This window comes from Leptonychotes weddellii, chromosome 2 (assembly GCF_054177405.1).
Source record: "Leptonychotes weddellii isolate Sample4059 chromosome 2, ASM5417740v2, whole genome shotgun sequence".
NCBI classification, from domain to species: Eukaryota; Metazoa; Chordata; class Mammalia; order Carnivora; family Phocidae; genus Leptonychotes; species Leptonychotes weddellii.
The window spans coordinates 100,290,159-100,317,476 of record NC_138370.1 but is presented as its reverse complement, the minus strand read 5'-3'; the positions used below and the strand labels follow the sequence as shown (position 1 = coordinate 100,317,476).

At 36.1% G+C, this 27,318-nt stretch overlaps 1 protein-coding gene across 1 annotated transcript in view; it reads left to right on the top strand.

The window, feature by feature from the left end:
- TET2 (tet methylcytosine dioxygenase 2) overlaps positions 1 to 27,318 on the top strand; it is a 100,331-nt gene that overhangs the window by 42,862 nt on the left and 30,151 nt on the right. Inside the window, exons 2-5 of the mRNA XM_081812027.1 lie at positions 4,820 to 8,280; positions 9,973 to 10,063; positions 11,487 to 11,580; positions 12,198 to 12,406. Of these exons, the coding sequence (XP_081668153.1) occupies positions 4,866 to 8,280; positions 9,973 to 10,063; positions 11,487 to 11,580; positions 12,198 to 12,406 (3,809 nt within the window). The 5' untranslated portion in view covers positions 4,820 to 4,865. The remainder of the gene's footprint in view (positions 1 to 4,819; positions 8,281 to 9,972; positions 10,064 to 11,486; positions 11,581 to 12,197; positions 12,407 to 27,318) is intronic.

Here is a 27,318-nt window from a genome sequence, read left to right as displayed (position 1 = left end):
GGTACAGGTCTCATTTCTTTCTTTCATTTATTAAAAATAAATAATGCTTGCCAGTGTCAGTATAAAATCACCAGTGTCAGTATAAAATTAATAATGTGCTGTACAACTAGATTACTGGATCATGTAATATTCTGGGGTATGTACACAAAACATGTGGTTTAGGATATATTGAATTTGAATAAAATATTTTTTCTTCCTCTACAATGGCACTTTAATGGTTTGAATTTTCTGAATCAGATTCATAAACCAGTTACAATTAAGCCTCAAAAAAAAATTATCCTTGTCCTAAAATAAAAAGATAATACATAATTTTCTTGCTCTCCTTAAAAAAGTTCACTCTTTACCTTTTCACATCCAGTGGTTATACTCAGTTAAGAAATTGCTGTCACAGACAGAATAGTTCTGTTAATAGTTTAAATTAGTATTTAAAGATGGTTATTGTGTTTAAAGCTCTATATTGAAATAAATTTCATTTTAAGTCACCTTCATTTGTTCTTAGGAGCTATTCTCATAAAAGATTTGCAAACTCCATCTATGGTAATTCTGCCCTTGACACTTTAAAGAATGTCCAAATTATGTGGAATGGATCATAATAGAGAATAATGTGTTAAGTGCTTACAGTATTTTATATCTAGAAAATTAAGTAGAATAATATATATTGTATATGGAGACTGCAAGTTTTATAAAATACATAACATAAATATACATGTGTGTGTATATGTAAATACTTTTTGATTGGTATGAGTGTGAAATGATTTTACAGTTGCCAAAAGAAAGCATTTTTTGTTATAGTATTTAGAATGCTAATTGACCTGGTCTCTAAAGAATTTATCTAGGGTTATTTCTGTGCTCCTTAATTTTTGAAGAGTGGTAGTGGCCCTGATTTTGCAGAAACCCCTTACAAATCAATTTTCATTCATGATTCCAGAACCTAAAGTTTTTTTTATTATTATTAAGGATTATTGATGATCAAGAGTATTAGTCTAGCTCAGAGCTGTCCAGTAGAAATACAATATAAGCCATATATGAAATTTAAAATTTTCCAGTACTTACACTAAAACAAGTAAAAATTTAGGAACAAATGAAATTACTTTAATGATATATTTTATTTAAAATATCCAAAATAGTATTATTTCAACATGTAATAAATATTTTTAAAAATCAAGTTATTTTATATATTTTTTTGTCCACACTAAATTCTTTGAAATCCAGTGTGTATTTACACTTATGGCACATCTTCATTTGTGCTCACCACATTTAAAGGGCCCCATAGCTATATGTAACTAGTGGCTATGCACATCTAACCCATTTCTTAACATTTGTAGGAAGTTGGTCTAGCAGAAATAAACACTATGCTCTGTTGTTTTCTTTGCCCAATAGGAATTGTGACTTTGTAGTTTAAGTTTTATTTACTAATTAAGTAATATACATGCCTAAAAGTTACAAAAACAATAATAAAAAGCAGTTTCCTTCCCAGTGCTATTCTCTGGACTCTCCATTCTTTTTTCTGGATGCAAAATATTATTACGATTTTGTTCTATGTTGTCCCAGAGCTGATTTTATATTTATTTTTGTAAACGTACAGGTTGTAACATTTTTTTAAAGATTTTATTTATTTGTTTATTTGAGAGAGAGAGAGAGACAGCACGAGTTGCGGGGGCAGAGGGAGAGAGAGGGAAAAGCAGACACCCCATTGAGCATAGAGCTCCACACGGGGCACAGCAACCGCAGGGCTTGATCCTGAGACCCTGAGATCATGACCTGAGCCAAAGTCAGACGCTTAACTGACTGAGCCACCCAGGCACCCCCCAGGTTATAGCATTCTTATACATACCATTCTGCAGCTTGCTGTACTTCATTTAATTACTTGGAAATACTTCCACCTGAAAATGTAGGTTGTTTCCAACCATTTACTATTGCAAAAGATTGTTCACACATTACTTAACATATATATGAGCATATTTGTTATATAACTTCTTAAAACTGAAGGGTCAAAGAAAGTTTCTATGAAACTCTGAAGATTATTGTTAAATTGTCCTCCATGGTATTTGTATTCGTTTTCACTCCCATGAACGACACAAGGGAGTGTTATTCCCCATGTGCTTGCCAACATCTTGTATTATCAAACTTTTTGATTTTTGCCAAATTGAGAAAAAAAAAACTGTATCTTGCTGAGGTTTTAATTTACATTTCTTTTTATGAGTGATACTAGACATCTTTTTAAACATTTAATGGCCATTTGCATTTCATTTTCAGTGAACTGTCCATGTCCTCTGCTCATTTTTCTATTCAATGATTGGTTTTTGCCTTGTCAATTTGTAAGAGTTCTGTATATTAAGGAAAGTTTTATGTGATTTTTAACTTCACTTATGGGTTTATTTTTGCATGCGTAAATTTTACTGAACTTTCTCGTTTTTTATGGCTTCTAAATTTTGTGTCATAAAGACCTTACCCAGTCATTAGATTTTTTTTTTTTAAGTTTTCTCAGACTGTTTTAGATTTTTTTTAGAGTTTTGTTTTACATATTTAAGTGTTAAATCCATCTAAAATTCATTTTGGTGTAAGATGTTGGGGGTAGATCCAACTTTATCATTTTTTCAGAAGCTGTCCGGTTATTCCAATATCGTATTGATTTGCAGTATCATCAGGATGCCACATTTCTGTGTGTGTTAGAATCGATTTCTGGACATTCTGTTCTGTTTCATTGGTCTTATTAACACTCTTTTATTTACTAATTGGCAAGTACAAGCTGTGTTAAGTATAGTAGCCTTTGTTCTTTTTTAGTATCTTTTAATTTGGTTACTGCCCTGCCCAGGCCCCTTTACAATTCTTTTTCAGGTTATTTCTGGCTATCCAGTTTGTTTATTTTTCCACATGAACTTTAGAGTCAGGTTCTGTAATTCCTCACAACATTCTGCTAGTATTTTTATTGGGAATAAATTAAATTAATAAATTCATTTGACAACTACCCAAGAACATATTATACCTTTCTACTTGTTTTGCTTTCGTGTATCTGTCAATACAGTCTTAAAGATTTATTTAAATAAGACTTCCACATTTCTTTTTAAATTTATTCCTAGTGTTTTAAGAATATTTTTTCCTGTTACAGTATTTTATTCCACTAAAGCTCTGACTGATTGTTGCTGTTATATATCAAAGCTATTGATTTTCTTATTCAACTACTTTTCTCATAAACTAACATTTTTTCATTTGATTCTCTTGGTTGACCAGTATACAATCTTATTATCTGTAAATGATAACTTTAGTGTTGCTTTCCAGTGTTTATATCTTATTTCTTCCTCTTTTTCACTAGTAAGCAATGGCTATAGTTTTTTATAGCCCAAAAGGAAAATAGTCTAGATTTTTTACTTACCTCCTTAAAATAAATGTGATGAGAAAAACTGTGGGAAAATAAAGCATGACTGTACTATGAATGGGGCAGCATTCACTTTATATGATGGATTATTTATGTTTTTTAGTGCCCATTTTTCCGTGCACTCCAGTCATTTGGACTTTGAAATCTCCATCAATATTGGTCTCAAAAATATTTGAATTAATGAGTGAATGAAGAAATGACTGTAAGATGAGCAAATTTATATCAGTTTTGTGAAACTGATTGGATGCTCACTCTATACTAAGCACAAAAACAGAGTAATCTTAGGAAGTTCACAGTCCAGTGAGTAAACAAAATAAAATCGAGTATGATATGTTCAGCGGCAAACCATATACAAGATATAGAAATAACATAGAAAAGGGACTGATTTATTCTCTTGGAAAATCAAAGAAGGAATCGTAAAGGAAGTAATATCTGAGACTATTTCAGAGGAACACATAGGAGTCACTGGGCAAATCAGGGTACTCAGAAGACATTCTAGGCTGACAAAACAACAGCATGGAGGTCTGAAACCATTTACCATGTTTGGGTATTTATAAGCTGTTAGAGTTCGAGTATAAGCTGTGAGAGGAAGTAAGAGGAGAGAAAAACAGAAATCTGCCTATGAAAAACTGTTTGTGTCAGGCAGGGATTCTCAGTGGAAGTGGGCAGCCAGCACCTGTGGAAGAAGATATAGAATAGAAATGGCATTTTATAAACGACACTTCTCACCCCATTCCATTTCCTGGAATATTAACACTAAAGGGAGCATGCCTTGTCTTTCAGGCATGTGGGTGAGAGAATTTGAGAACTACTAATACAGGCAATATGGAGCCAGAAAAGCATGTTAAGGAGGCTGTGACATCAGATTTACATTGAGGACATTTCCTTTGGTAACAATTTAAAGGAACCTTGAAGAACTAGGGAGAGGACAGGCTGGGCTGGGGGAAGAATCCCTCTAAAAAGCTACTGCAACAAATAATGAAGTAAAATAATGTATGTCTGGCTACCAAGTATCAGTGGGATAATTCAAGGAACATATAGGAAATGGAATTGATAGACCTTAGCAAGTGATTGGATGTATAAGGTACTAGAGAAGAAATAAAGGAGGTAATCTTTCTCTGTTGTTCTTAGCATTTTGACAAAAAGAATTATTTGGCAAGGAAGTTGATTCTATTTACTAATGCAGTGTGAAATTCCCACATTAGCTGGTGCTTTTGATCATATTTGTTCTCCATGACCGTAAATATTTGAGAGTTGCTGAGAAGACAGGAGTAATCAGTTCCTGAGTAGCTATCGGTTGTCAGTCTGAAACATGAAAATGAGTATCGCAGTTTGCTACATCTAGGAATTTCAGTATCATTAATGCCATGATTATTCTCCCAGATTTATTATTAGTGCTAATATGTATAAATGCACTTCAATTTCTGTTTCCCTGCTCTTTAGAATTCATTCAGAGGGCAGCCTTGTGGATGGCCCCGAAGCAAGCCTGATGGAACAGGATAGAACCAACCATGTTGAGGGCAACAGACTAAGTCCATTCCTGACACCATCTCCTTCTCCCATCTGCCAGACAGAACCTCTGGCTCTAAAGCTCCAGAATGGAAGCCCATTAACTGAGAGACCTTATCCAGAAGTAAATGGAGACACCAAGTGGCAGTCTTTCAAAAGTTATTATGGAATACCCCACATGAAGAGAAGCCAGAATAGTCGCGTGAGTCCGGACTTTATACAAGAAGGTAGAGGGTATTCCAGGTGCTTGCAAAATGGAGGAATAAAGCGCACAGTCAGTGAACCTTCTCTCTCTGGGCTTCATCAGAACAAGAAACTGAGACAAGACCAAAAAGCTAATGGAGAAAGAAATAACTTCGGGGAAAGCCAAGAAAGAAATCCAGGCAAAGGCAGCAGTCAACTGAATGTCTCCGATTTGAGTGATAAGAGAGAATCCGTGAGCTCTGTAGCCCAAGAAAATGCAGTTAAAGATTTCATCAGCTTTTCAACACATAACTGCAGTAGGTCTGAAAAACCAGAGCTTCGGATTCTGAATGAGCAGGAAGAGAAAAATGCTAACTACCATGACAAGAACATTGTATTACTTCTTAAAAACAAGGCAGTGCTAATGCCTAATGGTGCTACAGTTTCTGCCTCTTCCATGGAAAACACACATGGTGAACTCCTGGAAAAAACACTGTCTCAATATTATCCAGATTGTGTTTCCGTTGCGGTGCAGAAAACCACATCTCACATACATGCCATTAACAGTCAGGCTACTAACAAGTTGTCCTGTGAGCTCACTCACCTATCGCATACCTCAGGGCAGACCAATGTCCCACCGACCTCGAACTCTGAGCTGCCTCCAGAGCCAGATGCAGTGGTGACCGAGGCCCGTGATGCTGACAAAGCCAGTAAGACAGCTGCGGTGATAGGGACCTGTCCCTTTCAGAAACCAGAAAAACAAAAATCAGTTTTTGACATGTGCCCGTCGCGTGCCGAAAACAGTCCTATCCAAGGAACCACAAAGCTGGTATCTGGTGAAGAATTCTGTTCAGGTTCCAGCAGCAATGTGCAGGCTCCCGGTGGCAGCTCTGAACGGTATTTAAAGCAAAATGAAACAAATGGTGCTTACTTCAAGCAAAGCTCAGTGTTCACTAAGGATTCCTTTTCTGCCCCTACCACACCACCACCATCACAATTGCTTCTTTCTCCTCCTCCTCCTCTTCCACAAGTTTCTCAGCTTCCTTCAGAAAGAAAGAGCACTCTGAACGATGGAGTTTTGGAAGAACACCATCACTACCCCAACCAAAGTAACCCAACTCTTTTAAGGGAAGTGAAAATAGAGGGTCAGCCCGAGGCACAGCCATCCCCGAGTCCTAATCCATCTACACATGCATCCAACCACTCTCTGATGCTTCCAGAAAGGCCTCAGAATAATTGTGTTAACAAGAATGACATGCAGACTCCAGGGACGTTGACGGTTCCAGCATGTTCAGAGAAAGCGAGACAAATATCAGAACACCTCAAGCATAATCCACCAATTCTTGGTAGCAGTGGGAATCCACAGGACCCCTGCCAGCAGTTGATGGGACACAAAGAGCAAGATATGCCGAAGGGTCGAGACCAGGAACAAACACGAGGTCTTGTGCTCCCAGCACAGCACTATCTGAAACCGGGGTGGATTGAATTGAAGCCCCCTCACTTTCATCAAGCAGAATCGCACCCCAAGTGTCATGAGGCATCACTGCGGTCAGTTCTTCAGTATCAGTCCAACCCCACCAATCAAATGACCTCCAAACAATACACTGGAAATTCCAGCTTGCCTGGGGGGCTCCCAGGGCAGGCTTACATCCAGAAAATAATGCAGCCAGAGCAGAGGCCACAAAGGTACCAAGGTGAGATGAATCCAGGGCAGTCTCAAGGTACAGTGGACCAGCAGCTCCATTTCCAAAAACCCTCACTCCAGGTGCACTTCTCCAAGACAGACCCTTCATCCAAAGCTCACGTGCAGTCATTGTGCACCCACAGGTTTTATTGTGAACAAAGACCAGATTCCCAAAGTGAGAAACTCATACCCCCAACATTAAAACAGCACTTGAATCAGCAGGCTTCAGAGACTGAGCCATTCTCAAACTCACACCTTTTACAACACAAGCCTCATAAACCGGCAGCACAAGCACAAACACAACCATCCCAGAACTCACTTATCTCTCAAAACCAGCAGCAGCAGCAAAAATTACAAATGAAGAATAAAGAACAAATGCCCCAGACTTTCTCTCATCCCCAAGGCAACAATGATCAGCAAAGGGAAGGATCATTCTTTAGCCAGATTAAAGTGGAAAAATGTTTCCGTGGTGAAAATCAGTATTTGAAATCAAGTGAGTTCCAGACTCATACTACTCAAATGGGATTGGAGCAAGTACAGAATATGAATAGTAGAAATTACCCCTATGGTCAGATCTCGAAATCAAATGCAAGCAAACTACAGATTTCTTGTTCAAACAATACACACCTAGTTCCAGAAAATAAAGAACAGACTATAAATTCTGAACTCTTTGCAGGAAACAAGACCCAAAACTTGCATCACAGGCAATATTTTCCAAATAATGTGACTCCAAAGCAAGACGTTCTTCATAGGTGCTTTCAAGAACAAGAGCAGAAGCCTCAACAAGCTTCAGTTCTACAGGGATATAGAAGTAGAAACCAAGATGTGTCTGGCCAGCAAGCAGCACAGCTCCCTCAGCAAAGGTACCTGATGCAAAACCAAGCAAATGCTTTCCCTGTGTCTGACCAGGGAGGAAGTCACATTCAGACACCTCCCCAGAAGGACATTCAAAAGCATGCTGCTCTAAGGTGGCATCTCTTGCAAAAGCAAGAACAGCAGCAGTTACAACACCCCCAAACTGAGTCTTGTCATAGTCAGATGCACAGGCCAATTAAGGTTGAACCTGGATCCAAACCCCATACCTGTATGCGCCCCATGTCGGCACAGCCAGAAAACAAAACGTGGAAAAAGATAACTAAGCAAGAGATTCCACCCCCGAGTTGTGATAATGTGCAGCAAAGGAGCATCCTTGAGACCATGGAGCAACATCTGAAGCAGTTTCAGGTCAAATCATTATTTGACCATAAGGCTCTAACTCTCAAATCACAGAAGCAAGTAAAAGTTGAAATGTCAGGGCCAGTCACAGTTTTAACTAGACAGACAACTGCTGCAGAACTTGATAGCCACACCCAAGCTTTAGAGCAGCAAGCAACTCCTTCTTCAGAAAAGACACCAACCAAAAGAACAGCTGGTTCTGTTCTCAATAATTTTTTAGAGTCACCTTCCAAATTACTAGATACTCCTATAAAAAATTTATTGGATACACCTGTCAAGACTCAGTATGATTTCCCATCATGCAGATGTGTAGGTAAGTGCTAGAAATGTACTGAGACACATGGTGTTTATCCAGAATTAGCAAATTCATCTTCAGATACGGGATTTTCTTTCTTTTTTTAAAAAAATCTTGAGTCTGGCAGCAATTTGTAAGGGCTCATAAAAAACCTGAAGCTTACATTTTTTGTCTTTAAATTACAGATGCTTGTGCTGTGCAAGAGAGAACTTCACTTACACTCAGTTTTTCCAAAAAAAAATAAAACAATGTGCATGCTCATTTCTTCCTCTAATCAAACCCTTTAAAATGTAAAGGTATCTGTTTTAGATTAATCAGTCTGTTTAACTCTTTGTATATGATCTCCTGGAGAGACGCCTAGGCATCTCTAAAAATATCTATTAAAATGAGAAAAATAACTGCTATATGCAACTTAATGTGGGAGCTTTTTAATATGTATTAATTCAAGGTTGAACATATTAGTGGTTTTACAACATTAATTTCTAGATGGGGGAAATTATCTTCAGTCTTGGTGAGTTGAGGGAAATTGTAATGCTGAAGTTCTGAATACTCATGACATTGCCCGTCATTTATACACTTGAAATATTATATGATTTATATTCATTTTGATTCTGTTTTCTCTTTAAAGTGTCATCTTTTTGATAGAAAATATGCTTTTTTCTTTTCTTTTTTCAAACCAACATGTTTTTGTTAAAATTCAAGATACGTGATAGGTCTGTTGGAATAGGGAAACATCTTGCTGATAGATGCATATGTGTGTATATGTATATTTTATATTACATATAAAATATATATAAAGACTTCATTATAGTCTCTCAGCTTGAATACAGTAGAGGACATTTGTAAAAACAAATGTTGAACTGATATGGCCAGTGGTCCACCCACCTCATGTTCTTCCTCTTACAACGGGACACCCCACATTTTATAGAAGAATGGAGGGAGGATCCATACTACCCCCTTGTGTGGTTAATATTAGGTTGCCCCAGGGGTGCCATACCACACATGTCATAGATAATGTTAGGTAAGTTCTAATTATCTTCAGTCTCTTCTCCCATCATCCTAACCTCTCCTCCCACTTTCCATCTTTGATAGTCTACAAGAACCTCTTCCTTTGACCTGACCCTCTCTCCAGTATTTTCTCTCATCATAAATTATTCTAAAGTACATACAAATACGGGTCTGGGATCAGAATTCTTATTTTCAAAACACAGCAATTAAATGTTGAGGGGAAACAAGAGGAGAAAAAGGTACCTTGACCATAAAAACTGGGCAATATCCTGGGGGTGAGATAAGACAGGAAATTTTTAATCTTTTAACATCCACGTAGCAGGCAGGCTTCTAGTTAGCTATAAAAAATTTTCTTACAGTTCAAAAAACTGGATTGTAATCGGTATTACATATAATATATTCTAATTCCCTCACTGTTTTGTTTAGTTCCACTTACTTTGTTTAAAATAAATAATTTCTTATTCCATATCTGAAATGTAATTTAATATATTTTTATCCAACAGCCAGCATGTACATATACTTAATTATTTGGCACATTTTCTAATAGATTAGTCCATCAGTTTATTCATTTTAAAGAAAAAAAAATGTTTAAAGTCACATTTAGGGCCCTTAATGTGCAGTTGGGGGATAAGCTTTGTGGATGTAGCCTTTATATTTAGTATAATTGAGGTCTAAAATAATAATCTTCTATTATCTCAACAGAGCAAATTATTGAAAAAGATGAAGGTCCTTTTTATACCCATCTAGGAGCAGGTCCTAATGTGGCAGCTATTAGAGAAATCATGGAAGAAAGGTAATTAACGCAAAGGCACAGGGCAGATTAACGTTTATCCTTTTGTATATGTCAGAATTTTTTCAGCTTTCACATACAAAGCAGTAAACAATTGTAAATTGAGTAATTATTAGTAGGCTTAGCTATTCTAGGGTTGCCAGCACTCCACACTGTGCTATTCACCAGAGAGTCACAATATTTGACAGGACTAATAGTCTGCGAGCTGGCACATGCTGCCCACTTTGAGATGGATGCCAGAAAACCCAGGCACGCACGAGAACCAGCCAGCCCGCCTGCCAGGCACAGGAGTCCTGGCACAGCCTGTAAAGAGAGGCCCCACTCTGGCTTTCCTACTTGATGATAAAGCGTCCAAGAAGAAAGAGAGGGGGGATGTGGTATAAGAAAGGAACCATTGAGTTAAATTCACCTAGAGCTGTAAATGAGTGGTTATCTATAAGGAAGTTGTCCCTTAGTATGAGCAGAGGGTAAGTGTGAGATGCTGAATAGAAATAGAGACAGATTCTATTTATAGCTGCATTTTTTTTTTTTTTTTTTACTGTCAGTCAGGTAGGCAAGTGTTTACCTGAATCTACACAGTTAGTCAGTCCTGCGTGTGGAAGACTTACGAGTGAGACAATCCGTGCAGAGAGACTTTCATATAGGTACCCACAGACGTGAGCTATTAACTATGCTAGGGGGCCTTTTCTTTAAGAGGTAGGCAGTGTTATTATTAAAATACGTTAGGAGACATTGTGGGCAGCAGGGACATACTTTGTATCACTCTTGCCCAATTTACAAACTATCCATTTCTAAATTAGCATGTAGAAATTCACTAAATAATCCTCTAGTAGCCTGGCAGATACAGTGAATTTCCCTAAGTGCCTTTTGTCATTAGCAAGTAGTAAGTAGTGCCTTGGTCAAAAGGGAAAATATAATCTATCTCTAGAGCTATCCTATATTTTCAAAATTGCTGGATGCTAGTTATTTGCAAGCCATCTTTAAAAAATGGTAGAGATTCTTTGAGGAACAGTTCTAACTAAAATCTGTTGTGATTCCCCAAGTTTTAAAATAGCTAAATTTAGTAAAGGACAAAAATCAAATAGTATATATCTTAGAAGACTGACTTTAACAAACTTAAAAAAGTTTTGTGCTTTGTGAAATTATGTCTAAAAATAAGCTTTCCCATTTATTTTCACCCAACATATAATTTCAAACTAGTTCATTACAATTATCAATATATTTTGATACCAAAGAAATACAAAGCTTAAAGTCTGTTATCCAATTTGCTTGGCTTAGACTTATTTTTTAAAAATAAATTAAACCATTCATTTCTCAAGGTGTGGTCATAGAATAAAATTATGCTCAAATGTTCAATATTTTGGTTGCCTCGGTTTCATTTGCTAATTTCATGTGTGTGTGTGTGTTTCTGTGGATTTCTTTTAAGGTTTGGACAGAAGGGTAAAGCTATTAGGATTGAAAGAGTCATCTATACTGGTAAAGAAGGCAAAAGTTCTCAGGGATGTCCTATTGCTAAATGGGTAAGTGACCTGACAAGGCCTTTGGTCTTAATCTTGGGCGTTTTGATTCATTAACCCTGAGAATTGGGCTACCAGATCAGAGTCATTTATGCCAGTTGAAATGAACATTGCTTATATTTATTTTGTGTTAGCTCTTAAGAAAAAGGCAGATTAGTTTTTAAAGCACGTACAAACTGTATTTAATTGAAAGACTTTAGTGGGGAGGAGGTCCATTCAAATTGATAAAAAGTGTAATTTTTCTGGAATGTGAAGTCATCCTTAATCCTTTAAATACCTTCCATTAATCTTTATACTGTCATTTTTGAAAGCCTTGAACTTTGTGAAAAAGACCTGCAGGTCTTCCATATAGCTCTAGCTTTAATGCAGGGATCATCACCCCTCCCTGTACTGGTATAGTCTGCTAAACATTGAGCAGTTTTGCATCTCTCGCAGTTCTGACCCCATTTTACAGATGGGTAGCAAAAGGCAAGTTGCAGGTGCTGGCCAATGTTGCCGTAATTGTGACCCAGACATGAAAAAATATGCATACATAAATCAGTGCCCTCCTCTGCCACAAGTGACCCTTGTTTTGTTTTGGTGGGGGTGGGGGTGTTGGGGTGGAATGGGGACCCGCACAGGTGGTTCGCAGAAGCTGCAGTGAGGAGAAGCTACTGTGCTTGGTGCGGGAGCGAGCTGGCCACACCTGTGAGGCTGCAGTGATTGTGATTCTCATCCTGGTGTGGGAAGGAATCCCATTGTCCCTGGCTGACAAACTCTACTCAGAGCTCACTGAAACGCTGAGGAAATACGGCACTCTCACCAATCGCCGGTGTGCCCTGAATGAAGAGTAAGTGAAGCCTCCCCTCTCTTTCCACTGACCGCAAAACCTGATCATGGGTCTGACCCAAGGGAGTCGAACCTGCATTTTTACATTTATAAAATGGAGACCAAAATGGCTGTTTCAGTCATGCAGAAGGAAGTTGGATTTGCTAACGTGGGTAATTTGAGGTGATTTCCTTAACCATTTCATACCTTCAGACAGTGCAGACATTTAGTTAGGAGCAGCTTGCTGAAAGTCTGAATGTCTGTACCCCGTGAACTCGATCGTGCCATAAACTTGAAAGTATTTGTGTGTCCACTTGCTGCAAGTGACAAGTCTTGTGTGCCTGGCCACCACACTAGTAAGTATTGACACCATTATTATGTTGCAGTATCTGAAACAGATACATAATGCTAATGCAGCAAACATCAAAATATTAGGCTTATAGAATTTCTGTAGAAACAAACTGATTCATATGTCAGTTCAATCCCGTTTATTATTTTCACAATAGTAATAAAGATTAATTTCATTTTTACTACTACTATATAAGCAAGAAATTAGCGGCTATGGACTTGCATTATTTTTGAGGAATTTAAACATTTGGAATAGGAGAGCAGGGGTATGCAGTTAAATATATTTAGTGCATCCAAGTGCTAGTATGTTTTTGTTTGTTAACCTCATCCAGTTTAGGAAGTTTAATCATCACTTGGAGAAAGCTTCATTACGATTGTTCCTCTGCTATACTATTCCTGTATAACATTAGAAGAATACAGGAGAATTTATAGTGCTACACTGAAATCCTACAGGAGTTATTTTACTCACAGTTGGTCCTAAAATAATTTTAATTTTGCACTTCTTCCTTTAGTTTCCTTTCCTCTGCATTCACCAAACTACAGTACAGTTTATTGAATATATGGAAATACTGTGCTGCTCATTGCAACAGCCCGTTGCTACCATAATTTGTTCCTTTGCTATTAATCTGACTGATACTGTTTTACTAACTTCATGTTGACATGGGTTTTCTCTGGGTCATGGGGGGGGTGTGCAAATCAACTATAAATAATATGTCTAGGAAAGTTACTTTTCATATAGGAAAGTGTGACTTGGCTTCCTGTGGTAGTTATGATCCAAAAATGTAATGGTGTGTACCTCAATGCCATTAATCCACTTTTATAAATGATGTGCTGGAAGATAGAATGCTGATTCATAACACATGACTCAAACTCACAATGGATTGTTCTAGGTATAAAATACTATTCAGTGTACCCTAATTTCCATTGTTCCCTCTCTAAAAGATGTATTTAAATGAGTTTAATCAGAAAGAAAATGAGGGGCACCTGGGTGACTCAGTCATTAAGCATCTGCCTTCTGCTCAGGTCATGATCCCAGGGTCCTGGGATCGAGCCCCGCATCGGGCTCCCTGCTCAGTGGGAAGCCTGCTTCTCCCTCTCCCACTCCCCCTGCTTGTGTTCCCTCTCTTGCTGTGTCTCTCTCTGTCAAATAAATAAAATCTTAAAAAAAAAAAAAAAAAAGAAAATGGAAGTTAAGGCACCTTGAGATGATGTCAGTGATAGCATTTTTCTCAGGAATTAAGTATCTGCCTTGTTTGTTTTTTTGTTTTTGATTTTGTTTTTTCAAAGCAGACTTCCTCTTAGACTTGGTGGCTTGAACTTCTAAACCACCGAAGAACTTCTTGTGAAAATAACAGTTGTTTTATTTAAATTTCTTGAAGTTTCATGCAAACTATATTTCACATTCTTCGTGATTGATTTAATTTTCAGTTATTCTATATCTCTGGTATTTTTCCCCTGTAGGCTTTTCTATAATTTCTATAAATGCTATTGCCTGAAATGGAATCTGACATGTAGAAAGAAATTCTATGTTAAGAACTTTCCTGAATTGTGTTATTTTGCATTTAAAATCCATGAGCAATAGTTGAGCCAGGGTCTAAGAAAAATTATACTTTGGTCTAAACAGGAGGTGAGTACAAAACCATTAGAAGATGTGCTTCAAATATTAAGACATTTTAAAGGCCAATCTGTGTACTTTTGCTTCTTTTTGTCTGGAATTTCAAAAGGTAAAGGTAATTATTTAGATGAAGTTTTAGATTTGGGTTATGCATATTTAAAACAATTCTCCAAAAACAAAACAAAACAACATACACAATTAAAATAGACATTTACCAGTGGCAATAGAGACTTCATTCAGATGTAGTTTTTGAAATTTCTAATACCTCATAAAATAAATTTTATGTCTGGCAGAAGTTAAAATTATGGCTTTGCCAAAAACAGAGGATAATCTCAAATTGGGGCTGCTGACTCCGTTTAATATTCAAAGCTGTATGAACCTCATCTCTGATTTCTTACAAATCCCAATGCCTACATGGACCATAACCACCCACTCTGAGTCCAGAAAAGAACTCTGAGAGTATCTTTCAGTGGGAAAGTCAGAAACGGATTTTCATGTTTCCTTTGAGCCTAACCAGCTGTTTCTTCTTTAAAGATTTCCCCTTGAGATTTCCATTTTATGACTAAGCCTAACCAATATTATTTTGGCAAGTAAGAGTTGTGGGAGTGTATCTGTCATTATAAGAAGTCAAAGCCAGAAACATGTTCTGCCATGCTGGGTGATGTTAAATTTTTTAAGTTAACATTATATTATAAAAAATTTTCAAACATGCATAAATGGAGGAGTACAGGGTAATGAATCCCCATGGACCCATTATGTAGCTTCAGTAGTTATCAACATTTTATCAATACTGTTTCACATATTTCCCCGACACTTTCTACCCCCACCAGTGTTTTAAAGCAAAACACAGATACCATCTCACCCATGTACATTTCAGTGTGTAACTCTAACAGATAAGGACTTTTTTTTTTTTTACAAAACCTAGTTACAGTGTCATGTCAATGATTCTTTAATATCATTTCATGTTCAGACCACGTTCAGATTCCCTAATTGGATCCTGTTTCAAAATAATAATAATAATAAAAAGTAAAAAGATACTGACAACATGAAAGCCCATGCCTTGTATTTGACTGAGACGTTTGAGTGGTCCCAGTTCATGCCTGTTGTCTAGCATAATAATTAATAGAACTTCCTTTAAAAAAAAATAGAACTTCCTTTCACTCTCAAAAGTATCCTAATTTGGAAGATAAATTATATGATTCATAAGCCTCTTTTTGTTTATAACAGTTCCCCCTCTCTTTTTAATGCATTTATTGTTAAAACAGACTATATCATTTGCTGTATAAAATTTCCCACATTCTGGATTTGGTTGATTGCACACTGTTTTGTTCAACTTACCCCTCTATCCCAACTGTCTTTTGTATACTGATATTAAGAGACTTAAACAAGTTATGTGTGTATACATGTATGTATGTATATATTGGCAGAAATGCTTCATAAGTGGTGATGAAATAATCTTAGTTCTTCATATCCAGCATGAGGGTTATAATGTCTGCTTCGTTTCATTCTTAATGTTGCTAAGAGTGTTTAGTGAGTTCAGGAGTTGTCAGCTTGATCTGTCCATCATCAAATTTCCCAGAAAACTTTCACCTAATGGTTCAGCATATTCATTGAGGATCATTGCCTGTTTCTATTGTTTTGCGTTTGCAAATTGATGATTTTCTTATTTTTGAAGTATACATTTATTTGTTAGATTTAACAAATTTTTGCTAGTGTTTCTAAAATTGCGTAAGGTTGAATATGTGAACTAATTTTTAGTTTAAAGTTGTTGAGGTTGTTTTTTTTTTTTTCTTTCAGAAGTCCAGATGGTAACTCAACGGTTGAGAATGTTTTTAAAAATCTGTTATATAGATGAATATTTTTATTACAATTGCTTTACTGATTTGTCATTTAACCATGAGCCAATTTGAGTCATGTTAAATGAGGCTGCCATGTGCTAATTCTAATATTATTTGAAAGGGCCCTATAGAAATAAAAATGCCTTTTAGTAGCCATTTCATGTGGGAAATCATCTTGAAGTTGCTCCACCTTATTATGCAGGGATTTTTTTGAGATACAATTCACATACCATAAAATTCACCATTTTGAAGTATACAATGAGTGGTTTAGTATATTTACAAAGTTGTGCAATGTTTTTTCACTCCCAGAAGAAAACCCCATACCTATTAGACAGTCAGTTCCCATTCTCCTCTCCCTTAAAATGGCAGCCACAATCAACTTTCTGTCTCCATAGATTTGCCTCTACTGGGCATTTTGTATTAGTGGAATTATACAATATTTGGCCTTTCTGCCTGGCCTCTTTCTCTTAGCATAATGTTTTAAAGGTTCTCCATGTCCTAATGTTAATCAGTATTTTATTCCTTTTTGTGGCTGAGTAATATTCCATTGTGTATATATACCACATTTTCTTTATCCATTCATCAGTTAATGGACATTTGGATTGTTTCCACTTTGGGGCTATTATGAATGCTGCTGCTGTGAACATCTGTGTACAAATTTTTGTATGGACATATGTTTTCAGTTCTCTTGGAGTGACATTGTTAGTCATATGGTTACTCTATGTTTAGCTTCTTTGAGGAACTTCCAAACTATTTTCCAAAACAGCTGTACCATTTTTCATTCGTCCCAGCAGTATATGGAAGTTCCAGTGTCTCCACATCCTCACCAAAACTAGTTATTGTCTATCTTTTATATTATAGCCCTCCCAGTGGGTGTGAAGTGTATCTTGTGGTTTTGATTTGCTTTTCCCTAATGACTGATGATGTTAGGCATTATTTTCTGTCCTATTGGCTATTCATTTATCTTCTTTGGAAAATGCCTACTTGATTCTTTGCTCATTTTTAAGTTGAGTTCATTGTTTTTTGAGTTGTAAGAGTTCTTTATATATTCCAAATACTAGAACTTTATCAGATATATGGCTTTCAGATATTTTCTGTTATTTAGGTTGCCTCTTCACTTTCTTGATAATGTCCTTGAAGCACAGAATTTTTCAATTTTGATTAAATCAAATTTATGTATTTTTTAATTGCCTGTACTTTTATCTAAGAAACCATTGTGTGATCCAAGGTCTTGAGGATTTACATCTGTTTTCTTTCCAGAGTATTAGAGTTTTAGCTCTTACATTTAGTTCTTTGATCACTGCTAAGTTAATTTTATGATTTTAAGAGTCTAATACCATTCTTTTGCATATGGCTCAGCACCATTTGTTGAGGAGATTATTTTCTCCATTAAATGGTCTTGTCACTCTTGTTGAAAATTAATTGACAAAGATATATGGGTTATTTTGAGACTCTTCTATTCCATTAATCTACCTAAATATCTATCCTTATGACAGTAATATACAATGTTGATTACTGTAGTTTTGTAGTAAGTTCTGAAATTGGAATTCATCTCTTCTGCCCATTCTCCCTATCACCTACCCTCTGACAACCACCACTTCTCTGTATTTATGTAAGTCCTCCAATGTTTTACAAGACTTTTTTTTTGGGGGGGGCTACTCTGGATTCTTTTCATGTATTTGAGAATTTTAGGATCAATTTGTCAATTTCACCATCTGGGATTTGACAGGAGTTCTGTTGAATCGGCGTTGGGGGGGGGAGTATTGTCAGCTTAACAATATTAAGTCTTCCAATTGGTTAACAAAGGATGCCTTTGCACTTACTTAGGTCTTTAATTTCTTTCAATGATGTTTTATAGTTTTCAGTATACGAGTCCTACACACTTATGTTAAATTTCTAAGTATTTTTTTCTTTTTGATGCCATTAAATGGAATTATTTTGATTTCATTATTGGATTATTCATTGTTAGCATACACTTAGACAATTGTTTCTTATGCTTTTTTTATTGAGGTATAGTTGACATACAATGTTATGTTAGGTTCAGGTATATAACATAGTGATTTGACAATTCTGTATTTTAAGCTATGCCCACCAGGAAAAACATAGTTACCATCTATCACCATACAATATTATTACAGTATTATTGATATATTCCACATGCTGTACTTTTCATCGCTATAACTTATTTTATAACTGAAAGTTTGTACCTCTTAATCCCCTTCACCTATTTCACCCGTCCTCCCACCCCCCCCACCCCCACTCCCACCCCCTCCCCTGGGCAATCAGTTTCTTCTCTGTATTTATGATTCTGTTTCTTTTGGGGTTTTTTGTTCGCTCATTTGTTTTGTGTTTTAGATTTTACATATAAATGAAGTCATATGGTATTTGTCTTTGTCTGGTGTATTTCACCTAGCATGATACCATCTAGATTTCTCCATGTTGTCACAAATGGCAAAGTCTCATTCTTTTTGTGGCTGAATAATATTCCATTGTATATATATGCCACATCTTCATTATCCATTCATCTATTAATGGACACTTAGGTTGTTTTCATATCTTGGCTATTTGGGCCAAGTAGTGGAATTACTGGATTATATGGTATTTCTAGTTCTATTTTTGACAAACCTTCATACTATTTTCCACAGTGATAGCACCAATTTACATTCCGACCAACAGTGCATGAGAGCTCCCTTTTCTCCACATCCTCACCATTTGTCTTTTTGATTCTAACCATTCTGACTGGTGAGAAGTGATACCTCATTGTGGTTCTGATTTGCATTTTCCTGATGACTCGTGATGTTGAGCATCTTTTCATATGTCTGTTGTCTGTATGTCTTCTTTGGAAAAATGTCTATTTAGGTCCTCTGCCCAATTTTTAATTTTTTTTTGAGTTATATAAGTTCTTTATATATTTTTGATATTAACCCCTTATTGGATATGTCATTTGCAGGTATCTTCTCCCATTCGGTAGGGGTTCTTTTGTTTTCTTGATGGTGTCCTTTGCTGTGCAAAACCTTTTAGTTTGATGTAGTCCCAATAGTTTAGTTTTGTTTTTATTTCCTTTGCCTGGGGAGACATATCTAGAAAAATGTTGCTAAGGCTAATGTCCAAAAGATCATTGCTCATTTTTTCTTTTAGGAGTGTTTTATCAGTTCAGCTCTCACATTTAGGTCTTCAATTCATTTTGAGTTTATTTTTGTGTATGCTGTAAGAAAGTCATCCATTTCATTCTTTTGCCTGTAGCTGTCCATTTATTGAAAAGGCTGTCTTTTCCCTAATGTATATTCTTGCCTCCTTTTCATAGCTTAATTGACAATGTATGTATGGGTTTATTTCTGGGTTCTCTATCCTATTCCATTGATCTCTGGGTCTATTTTTTGTGCCAGAACCATACTGTTTTGATTACTATAGTAATCTATAGTATATCTTGAAATCTGGGGTTGTGATACTCTAGCTTTCTTCTCAAGATTGCTTTGGCTATTTGCAGTATTTTGTGGTTCGATAAAAATTTTAGGATTATATGTTCTACTTCTGTGAAAAATGCCATTGGTATTTGGACAGGGATTACATTGAATCTGTACATTGCTTTGGGTAGTATGGACATTTTAACAACATTAATTCTTCCAATTCATGAGCATGGTATATCTTTCCATTTCTTTGTGTTGTCTTCAATGTTTTTCACTTCCTTACGATTTGGATTTTTTTTTTTTTCCTTGTCTGATTGTTGCAGCTAGGACTTTCAGTACTATGTTGAATAAAAGTAGTAAGAGTGAACATCCTTGTCTTGTTCCTGATTTGAGAGGAAAAACCTTCAGTTTTCCCCATTAGCTGTGGGTTTGTTATATATGGCCTTTATTATGTTGAGGTGTATTCCCACTAAACTCACTTAAGTTGAGTTGTTATCATGAATGGATGTTGTATTTTGTCAAATTATTTTTCTCCATGTATTGGGATATGATCATCTGGCTTTTATTCTTTCTTATTAATATGCTATATCACATTTATTGATTTGTGAATATTGAACTACCCTTGAATCCCTGGAATAAGTCCCCCTTGATCATGCTGAATGAACCTTTTAATGTATTGTTGAATTCGGTTTGCTAATATTTTGTTAAGGATTTTTGCATCTGTGTTCATCAGAGATATTGACCTATAGTTTTCTTTTTTTCATAGTGTTTTTGTTTTTAGTATCAGAATAATGTAGGCCTCATAGAATGAATTTGGAAGCTTTCCTTCCTCTGCTATTTTTTGGAATAGTTTGAGAAGAATAAGTATTAACTCTTCTTTATATGTTTGCTAGAATTCATGTATGAAGCCACCTGGTCCTAGATTTTTGATGGGAGTTTATTACTGATTCAGTTTTGTCACTAGTAATTGGTTTCTTCATATTTCCTATTCCTTCCTGATTCAGTTTTAGAAGATTTTATGTTTCTAGGAATTTATCCATTTCTTCTAGGTTGTCCAGTTTATTTGCATATGATTTTTATAATATTTTCATAATTTTTAATATTTCTTTGATTTCAGTTATTTTTCCTCCTTCATTTCTGTTTTTATTTGAGTCCTCTCCTTTTATTTACGAGTCTAGCTAATGGTTTATCAATTTATCTTTTTGAAGAATGAGTTCTTCGTTTCACTGATCTTTTCTATTATTCTTTAGTCTCTTTTTCATCCATTTCAGCTCTAACCTTCATTATTTCTTCCTTCTACTAGCTTTAGGCTTTTTTCTTTTTCTAATTTATTTAGGTGTGAGGGTAAATTGTTTGAGATTTTTATTTCTTGTGGTAGGCTTGTAATGTCATAAACGTCCCTCTAAGAACTGCTTTAACTGTGTCCCAAAGATTTTGGACTATTGTGTTTTAGTTTTCATTTGTCTCCATGTATTTTTTATCTCCTTTTTGATTTTCTTGTTAATCCATTAGTTGTTTTTCTTTTAATATTTATTTATTTATTTGAGAGAGAGAGCGAGCACACGTGAGTGGTGGAAGGGGCAGAAGGAGAGAGAGAATCTCAAGCAGACTCCCCACTGAGTGTAGAGCCCAATGCAGGGCTTGATCTCACAACCCCAAGATCATGACCTGAGCTGAAACCAAGAAAGATAGTCACTTAACCAACTGAACCACCCGGGTGCCATGTCATCAGTTATTTAGTAGTATGTTATTTAGTTTCCACATGTTTGTGAAGTTTGTGTTTTTTCTTACAGTTGATTTCTTGTTTCATACCATTGTAGTCAAAAGATGCATGATATGATTTCAGTCTTCTTAAATGTATTTAGATTTGTTTTCTGGCCTAACATGTGATTTATCCTGGAAAATGTTCCATGGATAATTTTCCACACTTGAAAAAAAAAATGTTCTGCTGGTTTTGGATGGAATGTTCTGTATATATCTATTAGGTCCATCTGGTCTAATGTATCATTCAAAGCCACTGTTTCCTTGATCTATTCATTTATGCAAGTGCTGTCACTATTATTGTATTACTGTCAATTTCTCCCCTTATGTCTATTAATATTGGCTTTTTGTATTTTGGTGCTCCTGTGTTGGGTGCATAGATATTTACAATTGTTATACCCTTTTATTGGATTGATCCCTTTATCATTATGTAGTGCCCTTCTTTGTGTCCTACTGCAGTGTTTGCTTTAAAGTTGATTTTGTCTGATACAAGTATTGCTACCTCAGGTTTTTGTTTTTTTTTTCCACTTCCATTTGCATGGAATATCTTTTTCCATCCCTTCACTTTCAGGCTGTGTGTGTCTTTAGGTCTGAGTTAGTTTCCTGTAGGCAGTATATAGATGGGTCTTGTTTTTTAGCCATTCAGTCACCCTCTGTCTTTTGATTGGAGCATTTAGTCCATTTACATTTAAAGTGATTGTTAATAGGTATGTACTTAATGCCATTTTGTTAGTTTCCTGGTGTTTTCATAGTTCTTCTCAGTTCCTTTTTTCTTCTTTTGCTTTCTTCCCATGTGGTTTGATGGCTTTCTTTAATGTTATGCTTGGATTACTTTCACTTTATTTTTTGTATATCTGTTATAGGTTTTTCATTTGTGGTTACCATTGGGTTCATATAGAACATCTTGTGTGTATAGCAGTCTATATTAGGTTGATGTCACTTAAATTTGAACACATAAAAGCACTAAATTTTTGTTCCCCTTCCATATTTTATGTGTGCGAAGTCATATTTTACATCTTTTTATTTTATCACTTGACTAATTTTTGTAGATACAGTTGATTTTACTAGTTTAGTTTTAATCTCCACACTGACTTTATGAGTGATTATTCTACTACCTTTACTATATGTTTGCTTTTACTTGTGAAATTTTCCCTTTCATATTTTTCTTCTAGTTATGGCCTTTTCCTTCCACTTAAAGAATTCCCTTTAACCTCTTTTGTAAGGCTGGTTTAGTGGTGATGAACTACTTTAACTATTGTTTGGGAAACTGTATCTCTTCAAATCTGAGTAATAATCTTGCTGGGTAGAGTAGGTAGAGTATTCTTGATTATAGGTTTTATCCTTTCAGCACTTAGAATATCTATCATGCCACTCTCTTCTTGCCTATAAAGTTTCTGCTAAAAAATATCATCTTATAGCCTTATGGGGTTTTCTTTGTATGTAACTGTTTTCTCTTGCTGCTTTTAAAATTTTCTCATTATCATTACTTTTTGCCTTTTTAGTTTTTATGTATCCTGGTATGGATCTTCTTGGGTTCATCTTATAGGTACTCTCTGTGCTTTCTGACCTGGATTCTGTTTCCTTCCCCATATTAGGGAAGTTTACAGTTTTTTTTTTTTTTCAAATATGTTTTCTGCCCCCTTCTCTCTTCTCCTTCTGGGATCCCTACAATGTGAATGTTACCATGCTTGATGATGTTGCAGAGTCTCTTAAGTTATTCTCACTTTTTAAATTCTTTTTCTTTTTTGCTGTTCAGCTTGGTTGCTTTCCATCTCCTGCCTTCCAGATCACTGATCTGTTCTGCACCCTTTAATCTGCTGTGGATTACCTCTAGGATGTTTTTCATTTCAGCTACTGAATACTTCAGCTATGACTGGTTATTTTTTATATTTTCTTTCTCTTTGGTGTTCTCACTGACTTCATTCGTCCTTTTTTTCAAGTCCAGTATCTATGACCATTACTTTGAATTTTTTATCAGGCATATTGCTTATCTCTGTTTCATTTAGCACTTCATTTTCATTAGTCTTCTGCAACAATTGATTTTTATGTATTCATCTTGTATTCTGGAAACTCACTGAACTAGTTTATTAGTGTTAATTTTTTTTCTTTTGGTAGATTCCTTAGGATTTACTACATACAAGATTATGTCATCTATAAATAGAGATAGTTTAATTTCTTCCTTTCGACGCTGGGTGCCTTTATTTCTTTTTCTTGCCTAAATTTTCCTGGGTGAAACCTGCAGTAGATATTAAATAAAATTGACAAGAACATTTATGTCTTGTTCCTAATTTTAGGGAAAAAACTTAATTTTTCACCATTAGGTATGGTGCTTATCTGCAGATTTTGTAGATGCTCTTTATCAGATTGAGAATTTTTTTTTTTCTATTTTAGTCTGTTATTTTTATCATGAAAAGATGTTGGACTTTTTCCAAATGCTTTTTCTGCATCTAACAAGATGATCGATCATGTGGTATATTACTTAGATTTTTGAACATTGGCCCAACATTGCATTTCTGAGATAAATCACCCGAGGTTATAATGAACAAATCTTTTATATATTGTTCAAATCTGTTTGCTAGTATTTTATTGAGGATTCTTGCATTTATATTAATAAAGGATATTGGTATACTACAATATTGTGATGTCTTTGGTTTTGGTATCAGGTTAATACCACCATCATAGAATCCATTGAAAAGTGTCCCCTCTTCTATTTTTTTGGAAGAATTTGTAAAGGATTGGGGTTAATTCTTTTTTTGTAATTTTATTATGTTATTTTCATCACCATACATAACATCATTAATTTTTGATGTAGTGTTCCATGATACATTGTTTGTGTATAACACCCAGTGCTCCATGCAGAACATGCCCTCTTTAATACCCATCACCAGGCAAACCCATTCCCCCATCCCCCTCCCCTCTAGAACCCTCAGTCTCAGAGTCCATAGTCTCTCATGGTTCATCTCCCCCTCCGATTTCCCCCCCTTCATTTTTCCCTTCCTACTATCTTCATTTTTTTTTTAACATATAATGTATTATTTGTTTAAGAAGTACAGGTCTGTGATTCAACAATCTTACATAATTCACAGTGCTCACCATAGCACGTACCCTCCCCAATGTCTATCATGCAGCTACCCCATCCCTCCCACCCCCTATCACTCCAGCAACCTTCAGTTTGTTTCCTGAGATTAAGAATTCATCATATCAGTGAGATCATATGATACATATCTTTCTCTGATTGACTTATTTTGCTCAATATAATACCCTCCAGCTCCATCCCCATTGTTGCAAATGGCAAGATTTCATTCCTTTTGATGGCTGCGTAATATTCCATTGTATATATATACCACAGCTGCTTTATCCATTCATCTATCGATGGACATCTTGGCTCTTTCCATAGTTTGGCTACTGGGGACATTGCTGCTATAAACATCAGGGTGCATGTACCCCTTCGGGTCACTACATTTGTATCTTCGGAGTAAATACCCATTATTGCAATTGCTGGGTCATATGGTAGCTCTATTTTCAACTTTTTGAGGAACCTCCATACTGTTTTCCAGAGTGTCTGCACCATCTTGCATTCCCACCAACAGTGTAGGAAGGTTCCCCTTTCTCCACATCCTCACCAACATCTGTTGTTTCCTGACTTGTTAATTTTAGCCATTCTGACTGGTGTGAGGTGGTATCTCATTGAGGTTTTGATTTGGATTTCCCTGATGCCGAGCGATGTTGAGCACTTTTTCTTGCCTGTTGGCCATTTGGATGTCTTCTTTGCAGAAATGTCTGTTCATGTCTTCTGCCCATTTTTTGACTGGATCATTTGTTCTTTGGGTGTTGAGTTTGATAAGTTCTTTATAGATTTTGGATACTAGCCCTTTATCTGATATGTCATTTGCAAATATCTTCTCCCATTCTGTCAGTTGTCTTTTGGTTTTGTTGATGGTTTCTTTTGCTGTGCAAAAGCTTTTTATCTTGATGAAGTCCCTATAGTTCATTTTTGCCCTTGCTTCCCTTGCCTATGGTGATGTTTCTAGGAAGAAGTTGCTGCGGCTGAGGTCAAAGAGGTTGCTGCCTATGTTTTCCTTTAGGATTTTGATGGACTCCTGTCTCACATTTAGGTCTTTCAACCTATTTGGAGTCTGTTTTTGTGTGTGGTGTAAGGAATTGGTCCAGTTTCATTCTTCTGTCCAATTTTCCCAACACCATTTGTTGAAGAGACTGTCTTTTTTCCATTGGACATTATTTCCTGCTTTGTCAAAGATTAGTTGACCATAGAGTTGAGGGTCCATTCTGGGCTCTCTATTCTGTTCCATTGATCTATGTGTCTGTTTTTATGCCAGTACCATTCTGTCTTGATGACAGCTTTGTAATAGAGTTTGAAGTCCGGAATTATGATGCCGCCAGCTTTGCTTTTCTTTTTCAACATTCCTCTGGCTATTCGGCGTCTTTTCTGGTTCCATATAAATTTTAGGATTATTTATTCCATTTCTTTGAAAAAAGTGGATGGTATTTTGATAGCGATTGCATTAAATGTATAGATTACTCTAGGTAGCATTGCCATCTTCACAATATTTATTCTTCCAATCCATGAGCATGGAACATTTTTCCATTTCTCTATGCCTTCCTCAATTTCTTTCATGAGTATTTTATAGTTTTCTGAGTACAGATTCTTTGCCTCTTTGATTAGATTTATTCCTAGGTATCTTATGGTATTGGGTACGATTGTAAATGGGATCGACTCCTTAATTTCTCTTTCTTTTGTCTTGTTGGTGTATAGGAATGCCACTGATTTCTGTGCATTGATTTTATATCCTGCCACTTTCCTGAATTCCTGTATGAGTTCTATAGCAGTTTTGGGGTGGAGTCTTTTGGGTTTTCTACATAAAGTATCATATCATCTGCAAAGAGTGAGAGTTTGACTTCTTCTTTGCCAATTTGGATGCCTCTTATTTCTTTTTGTTGTCTGATTGCTGTGGCTAGGACTTCTAGTACTATGTTGAATAGCAGTGGTGATAGTGGACATCCCTGCCATGTTCCTGACCTTAGGGGAAAAGCTCTCAGTTTTTCCCCATTAAGAATGATATTCGTGGGGCGCCTGGGTGGCTCAGTTGGTTAAGCGACTGCCTTCGGCTCCATGATCCTGGAGTCCCAGGATCGATTCCCGCATCGGGCTCCCTGCTCGGCAGGGAGTCTGATTCTCCCTCTGACCCTCCCCCCTCTCATGCTCTCTCTCTCATTCTCTCTCTCAAATAAATAAATAAAATCTTTAAAAAAAAAAAAAAAGAATGATATTCGCTGTGGGTTTTTGGAAGATGGCTTTTATGATATTGAGATCTGTACCCTTTATCCCTATATTCTGAAGAGTTTTGATCAAGAAAGGATGCTGTACTGTATCAAATGCTTTTTCTGTATCTACTGAGAGGACCATATGGTTCTTGTTCTTTCTTTTATTAATGTATTGTAACACATTGATTGATTTGCGGATGTTGAACCAACCTTGCAGCCCAGGAATAAATCCCACTTGGTCATGGTGAATAATCCTTTTAATGTACTGTTGGATCCTATTGGCTAGTGTTTTGGTGAGAATTTTTGCATCCATGTCCATCAGGGATATTGGGCTGTAATTCTCCATTTTGATGGGGTCTTTATCTGGTTTTGGGAACAAGGTAATGGTGGCCTCATAAAACGAGTTTGGAAGTTTTCTTTCCATTTCTTTTTTTTTTTTTTTTTTGGACCAGTTTCAGAAGAATAGGTATTAATTCTTCTTGAAATGTTTGGTAGAATTCCCCTGGGAAGCCATCTGGCCCTGGGCCTTTGTTAGTTGGGAGATTTTTGATTACTGTTTCAATTTCCTTAGTGGTTATAGGTCTGTTCAGGTTTTCTATTTCTTCCTGGTTCAGTTTTGGTAGTGGATACATCTCTAGGAATGCATCCATTTCTTCCAGGTTATCTAATTTGCTGGCATAGA